At 44.8% G+C, this 21,434-nt stretch overlaps 1 protein-coding gene across 4 annotated transcripts in view; it reads left to right on the forward strand.

Annotated features, from left to right (window-relative positions):
- The first annotated feature begins 1,718 nt into the window (after nt 1–1,718).
- Nucleotides 1,719–21,434, forward strand: part of IPCEF1 (interaction protein for cytohesin exchange factors 1) — a 331,546-nt gene continuing 311,830 nt past the window's right edge. Inside the window, exon 1 of one of the 4 annotated variants that reach the window (XM_063917718.1) lies at nt 1,719–2,153. Coding sequence is in view for 1 of the 4 variants with exons in the window: in XM_063917717.1 (XP_063773787.1) it covers nt 2,601–2,603 (3 nt within the window). In the remaining 3 variants the exon portion in view is untranslated. Of the gene's footprint in view, nt 2,154–2,238; nt 2,263–2,335; nt 2,376–2,564; nt 2,604–21,434 lie in introns of those variants that run through there. The other 3 variants (XM_063917720.1, XM_063917719.1, XM_063917717.1) reach the window with 3 other exon arrangements.

The following is a 21,434-nucleotide window of genomic DNA, read 5'->3' on the forward strand; positions in this document are numbered from 1 at the left end:
AAAGCTGCTGCGGCCATTGGCATAGATGTGTATGAAAGCGGCGCAGCGGAAGCATACATGCCTACATTGTGGCTGCTCCCTCCAGTATTGCAAAGTGAGGGGCGGGGCTACAATGACGCGATTTAACACATATTGCGTCAATGCCCCGCCCCCTTCTTTGTGATAGGATGCCTCTGTGACCGTCTCCTGCGGGGGGGGGGGGGGGGGTGAGCGCCATGCTGGAGACTTGACCACTTACCCGGGGGGGCCGGGGGGGCCACACGATTTTCAGGAGCATCCCGGAGTTTCCGGGAGAGTGGGCAAGTGTGAGTGGAAGGCTGTCATAGCCTTCCCTGCGCTGCATACTCTCTCAGCCCCGGAGCCTCCTCTGTGATTGATGTCACAGAAGTGCCTCCCCGCCACAGACGCGCCCAGATCCCCAGAGGCCCTGACTCCGCAACACAGCACCTGTAATGGATAGAGTGGCTGATATCGCAGAGGGTAATATCTGGATGATGAATCAATGTAAAAGGTGACAGTATTGTGCAGTGCAGTGGGTGTGCAGTGTCGCTGATACTGCACAGCACTCTCACCTTTTACATTGATTCAGCAAGTCAGTCAGTTCCGCCAGCCAGTCACTATTGTTAGCGCCGGTGTCCCAATGCACCGCATTACAGGGAAGTAGACGCACTAAATAAACTACAGCTCCCAGCAGCCCTTAGCGCCAAAGCATTCCGGCACTAAGGGCTGCTGGGAGCTGTCGTTTATTGAGTGCATCTTCTTCCCTGTAATGCGGCGCATTGGAACACCGGCACTAACAATAATGACTGGCTGCTTGGCTGCTGTGCGAGTCTCCGGGAGATCCACTGCCAAAGGGAGGACAGCAGCTTAGCTGCTTCCAGGAGGAGAAGCAGGCGAAGCATTACCCACCCCTACCCCATTCGCAGTACTTCCGGGTCTCATCCGCGGCACTCCCACACACACCCTCCACCACCACCCACGGTGGCTCCGGACCCCCTCCCCCACCCGCGGCACCACCACACCTGCCCCTCCCCTACCTGCGGCACCCCCGCAACTGCTCCTTCTCCACCAGCGGTGGCTTCGGACCCCCACCCACGCACCCACTCCTCCCCCACCCATGGCACTCCTGCACCCCCTCCGTGTCTCCCCACACCTGCCACTCCCCCAGCCACAGCACCTACTAGGTGATTCATCAGGCCCTGCATGCACTGTTCACTCCGTTGCAAGGGGCTACAACCCCTTAACCATCACACGCCCTTTGTCCGTGCAATATTTACCCACTCACACAATTATGATTGGAGGTAATACTTCATATAATAAAAATATTGCACGCCGCAAGGGCGTGCAAAGGTTTAGGGGGCGTAGCCCCTTACGATGGTGTGAAGAGTGCCCGTAGGGCGTGATGAATCACCTAGTATCATCAATAACCATGCTGAACTCAAACGTGTTGTTTTTTCAATACAGGATTAGACAATGTGTTGCACTCCATCTGCTGTGGAACCACATATCCCAGCATGCCCTGTTACTGTTTTAGCATAGCCTAACAGCAAAACTGTGGCAGGGCATGCTGGGATGTGTAGTTTTACAGCAGCTGGCATATAACAGGTTGGCTCTCCATAGTCCTCCAGTACATAACACATAATGAGGCTCATTAAGGGTTACACACACGGATGCATTCATGCACCTTCATGATTTCTTGAGGTGCGGTTTCTAAGTGTGGTTGAGCAGCTTAGCTGCATTTCAGGACAGGGATCATTGACTCCAAGATAAATCACGCTCACAGTGCATAGTGAAACACATTAGGATTCAGTAGAACACTGTGTGCACATAGGTTACATAACATCCTGGAGATTATTGGAAATATAAAAGAGGTCATTGCACAATGCTAGTATGTACATGACAATAATAGTGCAATTGTGCTGTATAACCTGCTGTATTTGGAAAGCGTCACCAGAACTATGATAGAAGTTGTCCTGTTTAACAGAGCTACTTATAACATTCATATTAGTAATTAGGTAAAAGTGTTAAAGAGATATAGAAAAGAGATATCGTCAGCTGAAGTTGTTGGGGAGATTGATACCTGCTCACAGCTGAATTCCAGGCAGCGATCACAGCCAGGAACACACTGCAGTCAGTCTCTCTGCAGAATTTTGGTGAGAATAATAGTGAGCAATAGTATGAAATACTGTATAATAATTATATGAAGTTCTGCCTGCAAAGATATTGGAAATTATACAGTTGCAATATATTTGTTAATGTCCGGTAGGTTTACTGATCATTTAGAGGAAAACTACATATATGGGATAGCTATTGCTGCTGGGAGGGAGAGTACTGTCCTTAGGGGAAAGAGGTCAATTAAATAAGAATTTGGGTTGGTAAGTACTTTACTTTTTTCTTTAAATTGTTAAAAATGTAATTATCCTTTAGCCCATAAGAATCCATAAAATCAGATATAGACTTAATATGATATCCCTTTTAACCAGGAAACCAATGAATTATACAGGTTCTATTGCTGATTAAAACCTGGTGAAATGCTGGCTTGCATTAAGCCAGCCACAGAACCTGTGCAATTTATGAGTGTCCCGGTTTAAAGAGCGAGTATGGTAAGCCTACGTAGTTATAGATTCCTTGGTGCTTTTAGCTCCATTCAGTTCAGTCATCCATGTTTTATTTGTTATGGGAACATTAAGGACAAAACTGAGAAACTACTTATTTACTTTAGGTACTTTTACTAAGTATGTGTATGCACAGTACCTCCACTTTACTAATCATTTTATCTGATTTGGACGTAAAGCAAAACAACAAACAAGTATCTTTGTATCTGGAACAAACCATATTGCAATGCAATGGGAGCAAATACATTTATATTTTTTCTGTGTAGGGTAAATACTGGCTGCTTTTACATGTAGCCCATAAATGTAAGATAGAATTCTCTTTACACAGCAATTTACATTTCAGTTTGTACACACCCCGCCCAAATCTAAATCTCCCTGTGCATGTTACATCTGCCCCACCTGCAGTGCAACATGATTTTGATGAGGTGAACAGCTACTTACATTTTTTTGTTTTACTTCCAAATCAGAATCAGACACATACACCTTTAGTATAGCTAGTAAAATTGTATGAACATTATAGTGTTTACATGTTGCATATATTTAAATTATTGTTTATATGTAATTTTGCAATTTCTGTTACATCTACAGTATGTAGTTGTTGTTGTTGTTGTTGTTATTATTATTATTATTATTATGCTACACTGGTATTTTAGAGAATAGATGTGTTTTACTTCAACATTTCTCTATCACATGCAAGATGGGTACACAGTGTACCACTTTTTTTTAACAATATGTCCGATTCTGACAATTCTGAACGACATATTGGTCAAATCAGCCAGTGCATACCCACTATATCATCAGCGATGCACGATCCCATGGGTCGCTTGCGACATCTGTACATGCAGCCCAATCTGGTGATGTCACAAGTGATGCCATGCTGCCCAATGCAGCATGGCCCGGCTCCTCCCCGCCCCCCACACCGATGCTCCGTTGCACCCGACATTGGCAAGTGTGTATGCACTTGCCAATGTTGGCACCCTGACGGGACAGCTGCAGCCGATATCGCTGGGTATACACATCGTTTAGTGTGTACTCAACAAAACCGTTTGAATTTTGCTTGAATTTAGTTACCATACTAAAAATTACTTATGCACGCTGCTAGACAAGTGTTTACAAATAATTATACAGGAAATATTCTGCAGCATTCTAGATTAGAATATGCCTGAGTCAATTTGTGATATAATTGAATGTGACTGGTCTATCCTCACATCTCCCATATGGTATTCATGAGGAAAAATCTACAATCTGACATTCATAAACACCTAACAAATTAAAGTAGACGTGGGTTTAAAAACACAATAACAATGTCATGTTCCGCTTTCAAAGAAAAAGTGATGAAAAAATAATGTGACAAAATGTTTAATGATGTGTTAAAACAATTAGCCCCAAAGCATAATGTTAAACTGACTATTTCAAAAGGGAGATTTTGGCAGCTTTGTAGTTAATTAATTTTATGCATGATACAGTGACTTGCTAAAGTATTCACCCACCTTGGCTTTTTACCTATTTTGTTACATTACAACCTGTTATTGAAAAAAAAAAAAAAATATCTGAATTTTATGTGATGGATATGCACAAAATAGTCTAAGTTGGTGAAGTGAAATGAGTCAAATTTATATAAGAAAATATTTTTATAAATAAAAACTCGAAAATTGGCATGTGCATATGTATTCACCCCCTTTGCTCTGAAGCCCCTCAAAATTCTGGTGCAACCAATTACCGTCAGAAGTCACATAATTAGTGAAATGAAGTCCACCTGTGGGCAATCTAAGTGTCACATGGTCTGTCAGTGTAAACACACCTTTTCTGAAAGGCCCCAGAGGCTGCAACACCACTAAGCATGAGGCATAACACCATGAAGACCAAGGAGCTCTCCAAACAAGTCAGGGACAAAGTTGTTGAGAAGTAAAAGTCAGGGTTGGGTTATAAAAAAAAAAAAAAAATCAAAATCTTTGATGATCCACTCGAAGCACCATCAAATCCATCCTCTTCAAATGGAAAGAACATGGTACCACAACAAACCTGCAAAGAGAGGGCCGGCTAACAAAACTCACAGACCGGTCAAGGAGGGCATTAATCAGAGAGGCAGCACAGAGACCAAAGGTAACCCTGAAGGAGCTGCAGAGTTCCACAGCAAAGACTGGTGTATCTGTGCATGTGACCACAATAAACCGTACACTCCATAGGGCTGGGCTTTATGGAAGAGTGGCCAGAAAAAAGCCGTTACTTAGTGTTAAAAATAAGAAGGCATGTTTTTAGTTTGCCAAAAGACATGTGGACGACTCCCCATATGTATGGAGGAAGGTGCTCTGGTCAGATGAGACTAAAATTTAACTTTTCGGCCACCAAGGAAAACGCTATGTCTGGCTCAAACCCAACACATACCACCGCCCCAAGAACACCATCCCCACAGTGAAACATGGTGGTGGCAGCATCATGCTGTGGGGATGTTTTTCAGCAGCAGGTACTGGGAAACAAAAGATAGATGGTGCTAAATTCAGGGATATTCTTGAGCAAAACCTGTTTCAGTCTGCCTGTGATTTGATACTGGGACGGAGGTTCACCTTCCAGCAGGACAATGACCCAAAGCATACTGCTAAAGTAACACTCGAGTGGTTTAAGGGGAAACATTTAAATGTGTTGGAATGGCCTAGTCAAAGCCCAGATCTCAATCCAATTGGGAATCTGTGGTCAGACTTGAAGATTGCTGTTCACAAGCGGAAACCATAAAACAGGAAGGAGCTGGAACAATTTTGCCTTGAGGAATGGGCAAAAATCTTTGTGGCAAGCTCATAGAGACTTATCCAAAGCAACATGCAGCTGTAATTGCCGCAAAAGGTGACTCTACAAAGTACTGACTTTAGGGCGTGAATAGTTCTGTACGCTGAAGTTTTCTGTTATTTTGTCTTATTTGTTGTTTGCTTCACAATAAAAAAAAAAACATCTTCAAAGTTGTAGGCATGTTCTGTGAATGAAATGATGCAAACCTTCAAACAATCCATTTAATTCCAGGTTGTGAGGCAACAAAACATGAAAAATGCAAAGGGGTGTGTGTGAATACTTTAGCAGGGCACTGTATATAATGCTGCATCCTCAGGTACTGTGGGCAACGGGCATAACAATGGATTTCAGACTGCGACCGCTGCCACTGCAGTGATCCAGTCTGAATTACCCGCTAAGTTCAGAGATGGTGTGTGGAAGGAATTATGGGCTATGCAGAGCTGAGCATATAAACAAATATACATTTGCACCAAAGACGTGGTTGGCACAATCACTTGCTTTGAGTGATAGCTGTAAAACCTAATGTATGGATAAGGATGGTCCAGCCATATACAGTAGATAAGTACAACGGTGCATGTGGAACATTTAGTTCTATGAACACGATGTGGGAATTGTTGTTTTCAAACTAAATGTTTCTTGAATAACTGCATCCCAGAGTATCAGTATTTTTTTATGGTGCCCCTAGGGCAGTGGTAGCCAACCCTGGTCCTCGAGAGCTACCAACAGTTCATGTTTTCTAGCTCACCTTGCAGGTGCACAGGTGTAGTCATTACACATTTTAAAAGATCCACAGGTGGAGCTAATTACTTCACTTGTGATTCTGTGAGGAGACCTGGAAAATGTTTACTGTTGGTAGCTCTCGAGTACCAGGGTTGGTTACCCCTGCCCTAGACTAAAAGGTTTTTCTTTATTGAGGAACCAGCAGTCACTCTTAGGAACAGTTATGTGGTGGTGGACAGGTTTGCACTTATGTTTGTTTATAATTGGCATCCACGAGCTATCATTATGCCTATCATATTGAACAAAAAGCATATCATTTGATACTTAAAATCAGATTATTTGATGGACCACCAACCTGTGGCACCCCTGGCAAGTGCCCTGCGGTGCCAACTTAGGCTGAGAATAACTTAGTTGATATTTGTAATTTGCAGTAGACACAGCCTCATTGCTGAACTGGCATAAAATTGTAAATTATATATCAGATAGTTATGCCCCCAGGAATATAAATAAATCTCCCCAATGGGAGAGAATTGTATGCCATAAATCTGGCCATAGAAAGCTAGGGTCTTTATATGTAGAAGAGCACATTAATCATATAATTATGGTCAAAACTTCCTCTAAAGTGGTAGTAAAGCAAATTCGTATCCGCGTATTTCCAATAAAAGGACTTATATTTGCAGAGCATACTAAAACATATAATTATTGATCCACATCTAAGGGGGGAATCCAATTTGCCAATTCAATCAGCGGGTATTATCCCATACATTAAGCCACAGAGGTGGACATTTCCTCACATCTTTAGAAGATGCAAGGAAAACTCAGTGATAAACGGCACCCTCTGGGGTTTTACCGGCTGGGGAAACACATTGATTCCGCATTTTACGAAAAATCGGTAGGTTAGCGCAACCTAACCCAGGGTTAACCACACAGGGACAAGTCAGTTTTTTGAATCGGTAATCCCTTGAATTACAGAATGTAAGCATAGGAGTGCTTGGGGAAAGAGATGCTGCCCCAACAGGACATAGACTCCCTTTTTCCCCAGGACATAGACTATACACACAAAAAAATGACAGTTAGGAGCTGATTCGTTGGTACTTTATTTCTTTTCAAAGCTTAAAAGATCTCCCTCTGAAGCCAAAACCTTTGGCTTGTCTGCTCTGTACTTAAAAAATGAGCCTCAATCTTATTACTGCATTTTCACAACAAGCAATACTAGTCTGCAACTGTATGTAGTGCATTCGGTATTTTAACCACTCCATGGCATTGTCGACCTTCAAGTCCTAGGGGTTTATGTATGAACTAGTATATTTGACTAGTCATGCATCTGGTCACTAGCTATTTGGACTGCCATATAGTTTTGTCCCCACTATGTCTCTCCAACCCCATCCCTCAATGTTCCTTACAACATCAAGACACCCTAGCGCAGTGATGGCTAACCTTGACACTCCAGCTGTTGTTGAACTACATATCCCAGCATGCCCTGCATCAGTTTTGTTATTTGGCCATGCTAAAACTGATTCAGGGCATGCTGGGATGTGTAGTTCAACAACAGCTGGAATGTCAAGGTTAGCCATCACTGCCCTTGTGTCACTTCAGGATTATGTCCAGTTGGTTCTCTCAAGCCTAAGCACCTCCTCCACTGTCTCTATAGCCTTATGTCCCCTCCTGTGTCTATTTCATCTCTGTCCACCCTCCAATCTCTCTTTTCGCCCATCTCTCTCATCTGTCATGATTCACCCCCTAAACTTTACTCTAAACTCTGTCAGGTGTGTTGTTGTGGGTCCATGGACGGGTGTGTGGCTGTTGGGGGAAGGGGGAGGAATGTGGAGGATTGCACTTCGAGGCCTTCCACAACCTTCCCATCTCAGCCCTCCCATCCCACCACCCTGTCTGTATCTCTCCATTCTAATCCCTACTTCACCTGTCAGGTAGGGGCTAAGGGGCAGATGATTTGTATGTCCCCTAAATCACTGCTGGTACTTGCACTTTCATATTGGTGGGAAGCCATCCTTTAATTAATAATTAATACCTGTGATGAAACGTGGATCTTTAATCGCGATCCTGATCAAAACACCAGTCCATGCACTGGAAAACGCCATCCACACTAAGTAGAGATGAGCGGGTTCGGTTCACAGAGAACCGAACCCCCCCCCCCCCCCCCCCAAACATCCCGTTCCGAGCCCAGATACGAGCCCGGTTTGGGACTTCCCGCCAGACTCTGAAACCAGAACAAGGCAAAACGACATCATCCCGCTGTAGGATTCTCGTGGGTTTTGGATTCCATATAAAAAGCCGCGCGTCGCTGCCATTTTCTCACTGGACTTGGCAACTGAGGGAGACAGACCTCTGTCTCTCTGTGGGTGGTGGGGTTAGTGTGTGCTCTGTAAGGGTGTTGCTGCAGTCACTTTGGTGTACCTGTGCTGTGTTAGGGGTGCTGTCCATCCTGTCCTGATTGTCCAGGCTGTCACTGGTGTTTCTGTTTCATGTGCTGCTACGGGTGCTGCAGCTGTACAGGGGTGTTGCTGTCCTCCTGTATGCTGTTAAATATAGGGGTGCTGCTGTTAAAATAACATTACACTGGCCCTGTATGCTGTTAAAAGGGGTGCAGTTGTGAAAAACTAGAAGCACACTGCTCCTGTATGCTGTAAAAAAAATATAGGGGTGCTGCTGTTAAAATAACATTACACTGGCCCTGTATGCTGTAAAAATTCAGGGGTGTAGTTGTTAAAAAATTAAAAGCACACTGGTCCTGTATGCTGTAAAAATATAGGGATGCTGCTGTTAAAATAACATTATACTGGCCCTGTATGTTGTAAAAATTCAGGGGTGCAGTTGTTAAAAATTAAAAGCACACTGCTCCTGTATGCTGTAAAATATAGGGGTGCTGCTGTTAAAATAAAATTACACTGGCCCTGTATGCTGTTGGAATTCAGGGGTGTAGTTGTTAAAAATTGAAAGCACACTGCTCCTGTATGCTGTAAAATATAGGGGTGCTGTTTTTAAAATAACATAACACTGGCCCTATATACTGTAAAAATTCAGGGGTGCAGTGAAAATAAATGTACACTGACCCTGTCTTGTATACTGTAATAATTCTAGGGTGCAGTGAAAATTGATGTACACTGGCCCTGTTATGTATGCTGTAATAATTCTAGGGTGCAGTGAGAATAAATGTGCACTGGCCCTGTATGCTGTAAAAATTCAGGGATGCTGTTGTTAAAATAAAAGTACACTGGTCTTGCATGCTGTAAAAATACAGGGGTGCAGTGAAAATAAATGTACACTGGCACTGTCTTGTATGCTGTAAAAATACAGGGGTGCAGTGAAAAATAAATATACACTGGACTTGTCTTGTATGCTGTAAAACTACAGGGGTGTTGTGAAAATACAGGAGTGCTGGCACTGTCCGCGGTTACAATGTCTAGGCCTAACCTTCACAACACTGTATGGGAAGAGGAGGTTCCTACCACCATTTTCATGCCCCCTGCAAGTGCTGGGAGGAGCACCAACAGTCCAGTTGCTGATATTGAGATTGAGGATGTCACATATGGGTGTAGCTGGCGCTGCGGAGGAAGTTGATGATGATTCTGATGGTGATGTGATTTTTTTGAATAAGGCACCAGTGGAGACAGTTGTTGGCCATGGGATGAAACTAGCCCATTGTCATGCCTGGGCAAAATACCAAAAAGCCACCTCATCGGTGTGGAATTATTTCTCCACAAATCCGGACCACAGGTGTGAAGCCATCTGTTGCCTTTGTCAATCCATAATAAGTAGGGGTAAGGACGTTAACCACCTAGGAACATCCTCCCTTATACGTCACCTGCAGCACATTCATCATAAGTCATTGTCAAGTTCAGAAACTTTGGGTAATATTGTAACTATTCCTACTTATAGTATGAAATGAGTTTGGACTGTAGAGTGGTAAGCTCCACTAGGGCAGGGGCTCAATAACAAAAAATTTACTGCAGAGTCATGCTTAGTACTTTACTGAACCCACCCGAACTCAACTTGCCGCATCCGGGGCTGCTGTGGGTGCTCAGGAGGGGCTGCTTTATTTAAAAATAAAATCTGATTAAAATAAACAAGACACACAGGTATGCTCACATGCATGTAACTGGGACACACAGGTATGCTCACATGCATGTAACTGGGCATCTGCCACAAAATATGTAAATAAAAATGTAATAAAAAAATGGAAAAAAAGAAACCCACAAAATAAGTCTCCAGACTCCATGGAGGGGAAAATAGCCAATCTTGATCCTGTGGTATACACCAGTTTATTTGCATCCCAGCATTAAATCTGAGATTATCTTAATCCCTGAAAATGGAGAAGGGGGTACAATTTTGGAGGCTTTGGCCCCTAGTTTTTCAGTTTCTCAAGTAATGTGGAAATGAATAATTATATATTTGCTTGGTTGAACTCATTTCTGTTCCACATAAATATAGGAGTGGAGGTGAAAGCCTGTGTGTTGTTCCTGATTGCATGTGCCTCTCTAATTTTTAATCACCTTCTTGACACTGTCCTCTTCCTAGCTATTATTCTGAGAACCTGGCGAGCTTTTACCAGGGGTACTACCTGTCGCTGAAATGATGGGTTTATTAAACTGTGCATGTCCTGTTTAAACAACATTAGGATGACAATTCCATCTTGCACCTCATTTTGTCTTGCATTATGTACTCTTTGGGGCCTATTTTTTAACCACATCACTGATGATTTTTTCCTCAAAAATTGCTCTGAAATTGTCGTGTTTTTATGAGTGAATTAGGTGAAGAACATGAATTTAACCCTATCCAAAATGATTTTACTTAAAAAAAAATTTGTAAAATTATTTCCCCCAAACATTGAAACATCGATCGGGAACATTGCGACCATCAGAACATTGGTAACATTGTGACTTTACTTTCTAGATCCTGGACAGCCTCCAGGTATACAGGGGGTCTGAATCTGGCTTGTGGGGGGTAATTTTCACTCCCCAGCGTCTGCTATTGTCTACAGCCGCTGGGGAAACCTGCCATGCTAACCGATCGGCAATTATTGGCAGCACGGCAGATACAGGATGAGGGTGCAGGGAGGCGGAGGGACCTTCCGGTCCCTCTGAAAGCAGCAGCAGAGGGAAGTTTCCCTTCCCTGCCGCTGCTGACAAAGTTTATCTGACTGGTCACATCCTGTGCGACCAGGTCAGATAAAGCACTTGCAGGCATGGTCGCATCTGATGCGACCATGCCAGGCAAGTGGTTAAAACTGCCATCCTGTCTGCCACTGCAGTGCCACTCCTAGATGGGCCAGGTGTTTGTGCTGCCCACTTGTGTCGCTTAGCTTAGTCATTCAGCGATCTCGGTCCAACCTTTTGGCCTAAAAACAATATTGTGAGTAGTGATGAGCGGGTTCGGTTCCTCGGAAACTGAACCCCTCCGAACTTCACACTTTTTACACGGGTCCGAGGCATACTCGGATTCTCCCGTATGGCTCGGTTAACCCGAGCGCGCCCGAACGTCATCATCCCGCTGTCGGATTCTCTCGAGATTCGGATTCTATATAAGCAGCCGCGCGTCGCCGCCATTTTCACTCGTGCATGGGAAATGTTAGGGAGAGGACGTGGCTGGCATCCTCTCCGTGTATTGTTGATGCAAATATTTGTGCTTGCTTTACTTATTGCTTAATTGTGGGGACTGGGGAGCAGCTGTATATTAATATAGGAGGAGTACAGTGCAGAGTTTTGCTGATCAGTGACCACCAGTTTTATCCATTCTCTGATGAAAAAAACGCTCCTTATCTGTACTCAGTGTGCTGCATATATCTGTGCTCACACTGCTTAATTGTGGGGACTGGGGAGCAGCTGTATTATATAGCAGGAGTACAGTGCAGAGTTTTGCTGTACCTACCTCTGTGTCGTCAAGTATACTATCCATCCATACCTGTGGTGCATTTCAGTTTTGCACAGTTTGCTGACCACCAGTATATAATATATAGCAGTACGGTACAGTAGGCCACTGCTGTACCTGCCTCTGTGTCATCAAGTATACTATCCATCCAGACCTGTGGTGCATTTCAGTTTTGCACAGTTTGCTGACCACCAGTATATAATATATAGCAGTACGGTACAGTAGGCCACTGCTGTACCTACCTCTGTGTCGTCAAGTATACTATCCATCCATACCTGTGGTGCATTTCAGTTGTGCGCAGTATATATAGTAGTAGGCCATTGCTATTGAAACTGGCATATAATTCCGCACATTAAAAAATGGAGAACAAAAATGTGGAGTTTAAAATAGGGAAAGATCAAGATCCACTTCCACCTCGTGCTGAAGCTGCTGCCACTAGTCATGGCCGAGACGATGAAATGCCATCAACGTCGTCTGCCAAGGCCGATGCCCAATGTCATAGTAGAGAGCATGTAAAATCCAAAAAACAAAAGTTCAGTAAAATGACCCAAAAATCAAAATTGAAAGCGTCTGATGAGAAGCGTAAACTTGCCAATATGCCATTTACGACACGGAGTGGCAAGGAACGGCTGAGGCCCTGGCCTATGTTCATGGCTAGTGGTTCAGATTCACATGAGGATGGAAGCACTCATCCTCTTGCTAGAAAAATGAAAAGACTTAAGCTGGCAAAAGCACAGCAAAGAACTGTGCGTTCTTCTAAATCACAAATCCCCAAGGAGAGTCCAATTGTGTCGGTTGCGATGCCTGACCTTCCCAACACTGGACGGGAAGAGCTTGTGCCTTCCACCATTTGCACGCCCCCTGCAAGTGCTGGAAGGAGCACCCGCAGTTAAGTTCCTGATACTCAGATTGAAGATGTCACTGTTGAAGTACACCAGGATGAGGATATGGGTGTTGCTGGGGAGGAAATTGACAAGGAGGATTCTGATGGTGAGGTGGTTTGTTTAAGTCAGGCACCCGGGGAGACACCTGTTGTCTGTGGGACGAATTTGGCCATTGACATGCCTGGTCAAAATACAAAAAAAATCAGCTCTTCGGTGTGGAATTATTTCAACACAAATGCGGACAACAGGTGTCAAGCCGTGTGTTGCCTTTGTCAAGCTGTAATAAGTAGGGGTAAGGACGTTAACCACCTAGGAACATCCTCCCTTATACGTCACCTGGACCGCATTCATCAGAAGTCAGTGACAAGTTCAAAAACTTTGGGTGACAGCGGAAGGAGTCCACTGACAACTAAATCCCTTCCTCTTGTAACCAAGCTCCTGCAAACCACACCACCAACTCCCTCAGTGTCAATTTCCTCCTTACCCAGGAAAGCCAAAAGTCCTGCAGGCCATGTCACTGGCAAGTCTGACGAGTCCTCTCCTGCCTGGGATTCCTCCGATGCATCCTTGAGTGTAATGCCTACTGTGCTGGCTCTGCTGTTGTTGCTGCTGGGAGTCGATCGTCATCCCAGAGGGGAAGTTGGAAGACCACTTGTACTACTTCCAGTAAGCAATTGACTGTCCAACAGTCCTTTGCGAGGAAGATGAAATATCACAGCAGTCATCCTGCTGCAAAGCGGATAACTCAGGCCTTGGCAGCCTGGGCGGTAAGAAACGTGGTTCTGGTATCCACCGTTAATTCAGAGGCAACTAGAGACTTGATTGAGGTACTGTGTCCCTGGTACCAAATACCATCTAGGTTCCATTTCTCTAGGCAGGCGATACCGAAAATGTACACAGACCTCAGAAAAAGAGTCACCAGTGTCCTAAAAAATGCAGTTGTACCCAATGTCCACTTAACCACGGACATGTGGCGCAGGGCAGACTCAGGACTATATGACTGTGACAGCCCACTGGGTAGATGTATTGCCTCCCGCAGCAAGAACAGCAGCGGCGGCACCAGTAGCAGCATCTCGCAAACGCCAACTCATTCCTAGGCAGGCTACGCTTTGTATCACCGCTTTCCAGAAGAGGCACACAGCTGACAACCTCTTACGGAAACTGAGGAACATCATCGCAGAATGGCTTACCCCAATTGGACGCTCCTGGGGATTTGTGACATCGGACAACGCCACCAATATTGTGCGTGCATTACATCTGGGCAAATTCCAGCACGTCCCATGTTTTGCACATACATTGAATTTGGTGGTGCAGAATTATTTAAAAAACGACAGGGGCGTGCAAGAGATGCTGTCGGTGGCCCGAAGAATTGCAGGCCACTTTCGGCATTCAACCACCGCGTGCCGAAGACTGGAGCACCACCAAACATTCCTGAACCTGCCCTGCCATCATCTGAAGCAAGAGGTGGTAACGAGGTGGAATTCAACCCTCTATATGCTTCAGAGGATGGAGGAGCTGCAAAAGGGCATTCAAGCCTATACATCTACCCATGATATAGGCAAAGGAATGCACCTGACTTAAGCGCAGTGGAGAATGATTTCAACGTTGTGCAAGGTTCTGCAACCCTTTGAACTTGCCACACGTGAAGTCAGTTCAGACACTGCCAGCCTGCGTCAGGTCATTCCCCTCATCAGGCTTTTGCAGAAGAAGCTGGAGACATTGAAGGAGGAGCTAAAACAGAGTGATTCCGCTAGGCATGTGGGACTTGTGAATGGAGCCCTTAATTCGCTTAACCAGGATTCACGGGTGGTCAATCTGTTGAAATCAGAGCACTACATTTTGGCCACTGTGCTCTATCCTAGATTTAAAACCTACGTTGTATCTCTCTTTCCGGCAGACACAAGTCTGCAGAGGTTCAAAGACCTGCTGGTGAGAAAATTGTCAAGTCAAGCAGAACGTGACCCGTAAACATCTCCTCCTTCACATTCTCCCGCAACTGGGGGTGCGAGGAAAAGGCTAAGAATTCCGAGCCCACCCGCTGGCGGTGATGCAGGGCAGTCTGGAGCGAGTGCTGACATCTGGTCCGGACTGAAGGACCTACCAACGATTACTGACATGTCGTCTACTGTCACTGCATATGATTCTCTCACCATTGAAAGAATGGTGGAGGATTATATGAGTGACCGCATCCAAGTAGGCACATCAGACAGTCCGTACGTATACTGGCAGGAAAGAGAGGCAATTTGGAGGCCCTTGCACAAACTGGCTTTATTCTACCTAAGTTGCCCTCCCTCCAGTGTGTACTCCGAAAGAGTGTTTAGTGCAGCCGCTCACCTTGTCAGCAATCGGCATACGAGGTTACTTCCAGAAAATGTGGAGAAGATTATGTTCATCAAAATGAATTATAATCAATTCCTCCGTGGAGACATTCACCAGCAGCAATTGCCTCCAGAAAGTACACAGGGACCTGAGATGGTGGATTCCAGTGGGGACGAATTAATAATCTGTGAGGAGGGGGGATGTACACAGTGAAAGGGGTGAGGAATCGGAGGATGATGATGAGGTGGACATCTTGCCTCTGTAGAGCCAGTTTGTGCAAGGAGAGATTGATTGCTTCTTTTTTTTGTGGGGGCCCAAACCAACAAGTCATTTCAGTCACAGTCGTGTGGCAGACCCTGTCGCTGAAATGATGGGTTCATTAAAGTGTGCATGTCCTGTTTATTCAACATAAGGGTGGGTGGGAGGGCCCAAGGACAATTCCATCTTGCACCTCCTTTTTTTCTTTCATTTTTCTTTGCATCATGTGCTGTTTGGGGACAATTTTTTTTAAGTGCCATCCTGCCTGACACTGCAGTGCCACTCCTAGATGGGCCAGGTGTTTGTGTCGGCCACTTGTGTCGCTTAGCTTAGCCATCCAGCGACCTCGGTGCAAATTTTAGGACTAAAAATAATATTGTGAGGTGTTCAGAATAGACTGAAAATGAGGGGAAATTAGGATTATTGAGGTTTATAATACTATGGGATCAAAATTACCCCCAAATTCTATGATTTAAGCTGTTTTTGAGGGTTTTTAAAAAAAAAAAACACCCGAATCCAAAACACACCCGAATCCGACAAAAAATTTTCAGGGAGGTTTTGCCAAAACGCGTCCGAATCCAAAACACGGCCGCGGAACCGAATCCAAAACCAAAACACAAAACCCGAAAAATGTCCGGTGCACATCACTATTGTGAGGTGTTCAGAATAGACTGGAAATGAGTGGAAATGAATGTTATTGAGGTTAATACCATAGGATCAAAATTACCCCCAAATTCTGTGATTTTTGCTGTTTTTATATTTCTTTTCAAAAATCATCCAGATCCAAAACCAAAAATAAACCCCGAAAGGGTGGTTTTGGCAAAACCAATCCAGATCCAAAACACGAGCAGAGATCCAGATCCAAAACACAAAAACGGAAAAGTGTCTGCCGCACAACTCTAATACCAAGAATGAAGAAAGCACATCAAAGCAAATCCAAATCAAAGCCATGTTATTTATTTATTTATTTTTTCTATCCAGGGTTTTATTTTAGCAGGTTGGATACAAAAGGTGTAACAGTGAATCAAGTTTGCAGGGAAAGAATCAGAAGTAAGAGGCCAGAGTTGTGGAAAAATGGTTTCATCCTCCATCAGGACAACACACCAGCCCACACAGCTCTCTCTGTGCAAAGGTTTTTGGTCGAGAAAAGAATGCAGTGCTAGAACATACTGTATACTTGACAGACATACAGTAGCACCATGTGACTTCTTTCTTTTCCATAAAGTCAAAAGAACCCGTTTTGCATCAGTTACTGAGGTAAAGAAGAAAAGGACGGATCTGTCGAGACAGCTAACAATAATAACCTACAGCACGGCTTTGACCAGTGGAAATTAAGAATGCAGCTGTGTGTGGATGCAGAAGAGGAGTACATAGAAGAGGAAGAGAGTTAAAATGTACTTTATATAATAAAACATAAATTGTAGTATCAGTGTTTTTATTTATTATCCACACATCGTATATGTATTTATTATTTTGCTAAGAAGCTGTCAATTTCCACTTCTGAATGGTACGCTATATGTAATACAGTGCTAGTCCGACCATACTATCCCTTTAACCTGGGACAAGCATGAATTACACAGGTTCTGTGGCTGGCAGACTACAAGCCTGCATTTCACCTGGTTTTAAGCAGCCACAGAACCTGTGTAATTCATGAGTGTCCCAGGTTAAAGGTTTTGGTATTGGTTTTGGATCTGAATGATTTTTGGGAAAAAAAACATAAAAACAGCTAAAATCACAGAATTTGGGGGTAATTTTGATCCTACTTTATTATTAACCTCAATAACATTCATTTCCACTCATTTCCAGTCTATTCTGAACACCTCACAATATTGTTTTTAGGCCAAAAGGTTGCACCAAGGTAGCTGTATGACTAAGCTAAACGACACAAGTGTGCGGCACAAACACCTGGCCCATCTAGGAGTGGCACTGCAGTATCAGACAGGATGGCACTTAAAAAAAAAACTAGGCCCCAAACAGCACATCATGAAAAGAGGTGCAATGAGGTAGCTGTATGACTAAGCTAAGCTAAGCTACACAAGTGTGCGGCACAAACATGTGAAGTGCTGGAATTTGCCCAGATGTAATACACGCACAATATTGGTGGCACAGGAGAGCGTACCCCTAACCCCCACACGCACACGGCAAAGCCTGGGAAATTAATTAGGATAATAACCCTTTTATTTGGAGCTATTACAATAATATGCAGCACAGGCGAGCGTACCCCTACACCACACAGGGCAAACCCTGTAAAAATAGGATTTTAATTACCTACCGGTAAATCCTTTTCTCGTACCCGTAGAGGATGCTGGGGTCCACATTAGTACCATGGGGTATAGACTGGTCCCTTGGGAGCCATAGGCACTTTAAGAGTTTAATAGTGTGGGCTGGCTTCTCCCTCTAAGCCCCTTCTACCAGACTCAGTCTAGAAAATGTGCGTGAGGAGACAGACATACTACGAGAGAAGGCAATACACAGATAGTGGTGAGATTCACACCAGCTCACACATAACAACAGAAAGTCAAGCCAACCAGCTTGAAATAATTCAGCAACAGCTGAACAACAGTACTTAACCAAGTAACAAGGCAGTACTGAACCAAGTAACAATTGCAGGAAAACGAAGCACTGGGCGGGCACCCAGCATCTTCTACGGACTACGAGAAAAGGATTTACCGGTAGGTAATTAAAATCCTATTTTCTCTTACGTCCTAGAGGATGCTGGGGTCCACATTAGTACTATGGGGATGTATTAAAGCTCCCAGTATGGGAGGGAGAGCGTGGAGGCTCCTGCAGAACCGATTGACCAAACTTTAGGTCCTCAGAGACACCCCGGGCAGCCGCCCAGGAAGAACCCACTTTTCAAGTTGAGTGAGCCTTAACAGATTTTGGACACGGCAAGCCTGCCGTAGAATAAGCATGCTGGAAAGTATACCTGATCCAGCGAGAAATCATCTGCTTAGAAGCAGGCCACCCAACCTTGGTGTAAATTTACTAAGGTGGGAGATTTTTAGAACTGGTGATGTTGCCCATGGCAACCAATCAGATTCTACTTACCATTTATCTAGCTGCTTCTAGCAGATAATAGATATAATCTGATTGGTTGCTATGGGCAACATCACCAGTTCTAAAAATCTCCCACCTTAGTAAATTTACCCCCTTGTTGGGATCATAAAGGACAAACAGAGTGTCCGACTTTCTGTGACGAGAAGTTCTCTTCACATTAATCTTCAAAGCCCTTACAACGTCCAAGGATTTTGAAGTAATTGAGGAGTCAGTCGCCACTGGCACCACAATAGGTTGGTTCATATGAAAAGCCGACACAACCTTTGAAAGAAAATGCTGACACGTCCTGAGCTCAGCTCTATCTTCATGGAAAATCAAGTAGGGGCTCTTGCAGGACAATGCCCCCAATTCCGACAAACCTCTAGCAGATACTAATGCCAACAGTGTGACCGCCTTCCAAGTAAGAAATGGGACATCAACCTCCTGTAAAGGGTCAAACCAATCCGACTGCAGGAACTGCAGCACCACATTAAGATCCCAAGGTGCCGTAGGAGGCACAAAGGGAGGCTTTCAAGAAAGTCTGAACCTCAGGTAGGGCAGCCAATTGTTTCTGAAAGATAATGGACAAGGCCAAAATCTGGACTTTTATGGAGCCCAGGCACAGGCCCACATCCTCTCCTGCATGCAGGAAGAGGAGAAACCGTCCAAGTTGAAACTCCACCGTAGGAAACTTCTTGGATTCACACCAAGACACGTACTTTTTCCAAATCCGATGGTAATGTTTTGATGTTACTCCTTTTCTAGCCTGTATCAGGTTAGGAATAACTTTATTCAGAATGCCCTTCCGAGCTAAGATCTGGCATCAACCTCCATGCCATCAAACGTAGCTGTGGTAAGTCTTGATAAGCGAACGGCCCATGTTGGAGAAGGTCCTCTCAAAGAGGAAGAGGCCTCGGATCTTCCAGCAGTAATCCCAGAAGATCCACATACCAAGCCCTTCTTGGCCAGTCTGGCACATTGAGGATCGCTTGAACTCTTGTTCGCTTGATTATTTTGTGAATCTTTGGGATGAGTGGAAGTGTGGGGAACACATACACTGACTGGAACACCCACAGAGTTACCAGGGCATCCACCACCACTGCCTGTGGATCCCTCAATCTGGAAGCTTCTCCGAATCTCCGAAGCTTCTTGTTGAGGCGTGAGGCCATCATGTCTATCTGAGGTACGCCCCAAAGACTTGTCACCTCTGCGAACACCTCTGGGTGGAGGTCTCACTCTCCCGGATGGAGATCGTGTCTGCTGAGGAAGTCCACTTCCCAGTTATCCACTCCCGGAAAGAAGATTGCCGACCGCGCCATCACGTGCTTTTCTGCCAAGAGGATGATTCTTGTTACCTCTGACATTGCAGCTCTGCTCTTCTTTCCACCCTGTCGGTTTATGTAGGCCACTGTCGTTACATTGTCCGACTGAACCTGAATGACCTGATCTTTCAGAAGATGCGCCACTTGTAGAAGACCGTTGTACATGGCCCTTAGTTCCAGAATGTTTATTGGAAGGATGGATTCCAGACTTGACCACCTTCCTTGGAAGTTTTCCCCTTGGGTGACTGCTCCCAACCTCTTTGACTTGCATCCGTGGTTAGGAGGATCCAATTCTGAATCCCGAACCTGCGGCCCTCTGGTAGGTGAGAAGTTTGCAGCCACCAGAGGAGCGATATTCTGGCTTTCGTTGACAGATGTATCCTCTAGTGCATGTGAAGATGAGATCCGGACCATTTGTCCAGGAGATCCAGTTGGAAAGACTGTGCATGAAATCTTCCATACTGTAGAGCCTCATAGGAGGCAACCATCTTCCCTAGAAGGCGAATGCACTGATGAACCGATACCCGGGTAGGCTTCAGAACATCCCGGACCATTGTTGGTGATACAAACGCTTTCTCCTCCGGCAGGAACACCCTCTGTACTTCCGTGTCGAGGATCATCCCCAGGAAGGACAGTCTCCTTGTCCGCTCCAGATGCAACTTTGGAAGATTCAGGATCCATCCATGATCCTGGAGTAGTTGAGTTGAGAGAGCAATGCTCTGCAACAGCTTCTCCCTGGAAGATGCTTTTATCAGCAGAGTGTCCAGATAAGGAATTATGTTTACACCCTGCTTGTGAAGGAGTAGCATTATCTCTGCCATTACCTTGGTGAACACTCTTGGTGCCGTGGAGAGCCACCGACTGGAACTGATAGTGATAGTCCAGCAGCACAAATCTGAGATAGGACTGGTGAGGCAGCCAGATCGGGATGTGAAGGTACGCATCCTTGATACCAGGAATTCCCCCTCCTCCAGACCTGAGATCACCACTCTGAGACTCCATCTTGAATTTGAATTCCCTCAAGTAGGGGTTCAATGACTTTGTTTAATATCAGTCTTACCGAACCGTCCGGTTTCGGTACCACAAACCGGTTTGAATAATAACCTTTGTGTTTTAGGTGAGGTGCAACTGGAACAATGACATTTGACCTTAGCAATTTTTGAATGGCTTCCTGTAGAATAGCAAGTTCTGTCAGCGAAGCTGGCAAGCCTGATTTGAAGAATCTGTGAGGTGGGAGCTCTTGGAACTCCATTCTGTACCCCTGGGTAACAATATCCTGTACCCAGGGATCCAGGCATGAGGACGCCCAGACATGACTGAAATGTGGGTGCAGGTTTTCGGGATTTCACCTGACCACCTCTAAAGAAAGTGGAGGGGGATTTGGACTTTTTAACTTTAGCGGTCCGAAAGGACTGCATTGCAGATGTAGGATATGATTTCCTAGTCGGTGGTGTAGCAGAGGGAAGAAAAGTAGACTTACCCGCAGTTGCCATGGAGATCCATGCATCTAACGCTTTCCCAGACAGAGCTTGACCTGTGAATGGTAGGTTCTCCACACTTTTCTTGGATTCCGCATGCGCAGACCATTGGCGCAGCCAGAGTGCTCTGCC

Source organism: Pseudophryne corroboree, chromosome 4, assembly GCF_028390025.1.
Source record: "Pseudophryne corroboree isolate aPseCor3 chromosome 4, aPseCor3.hap2, whole genome shotgun sequence".
NCBI classification, from domain to species: domain Eukaryota; kingdom Metazoa; phylum Chordata; class Amphibia; order Anura; family Myobatrachidae; genus Pseudophryne; species Pseudophryne corroboree.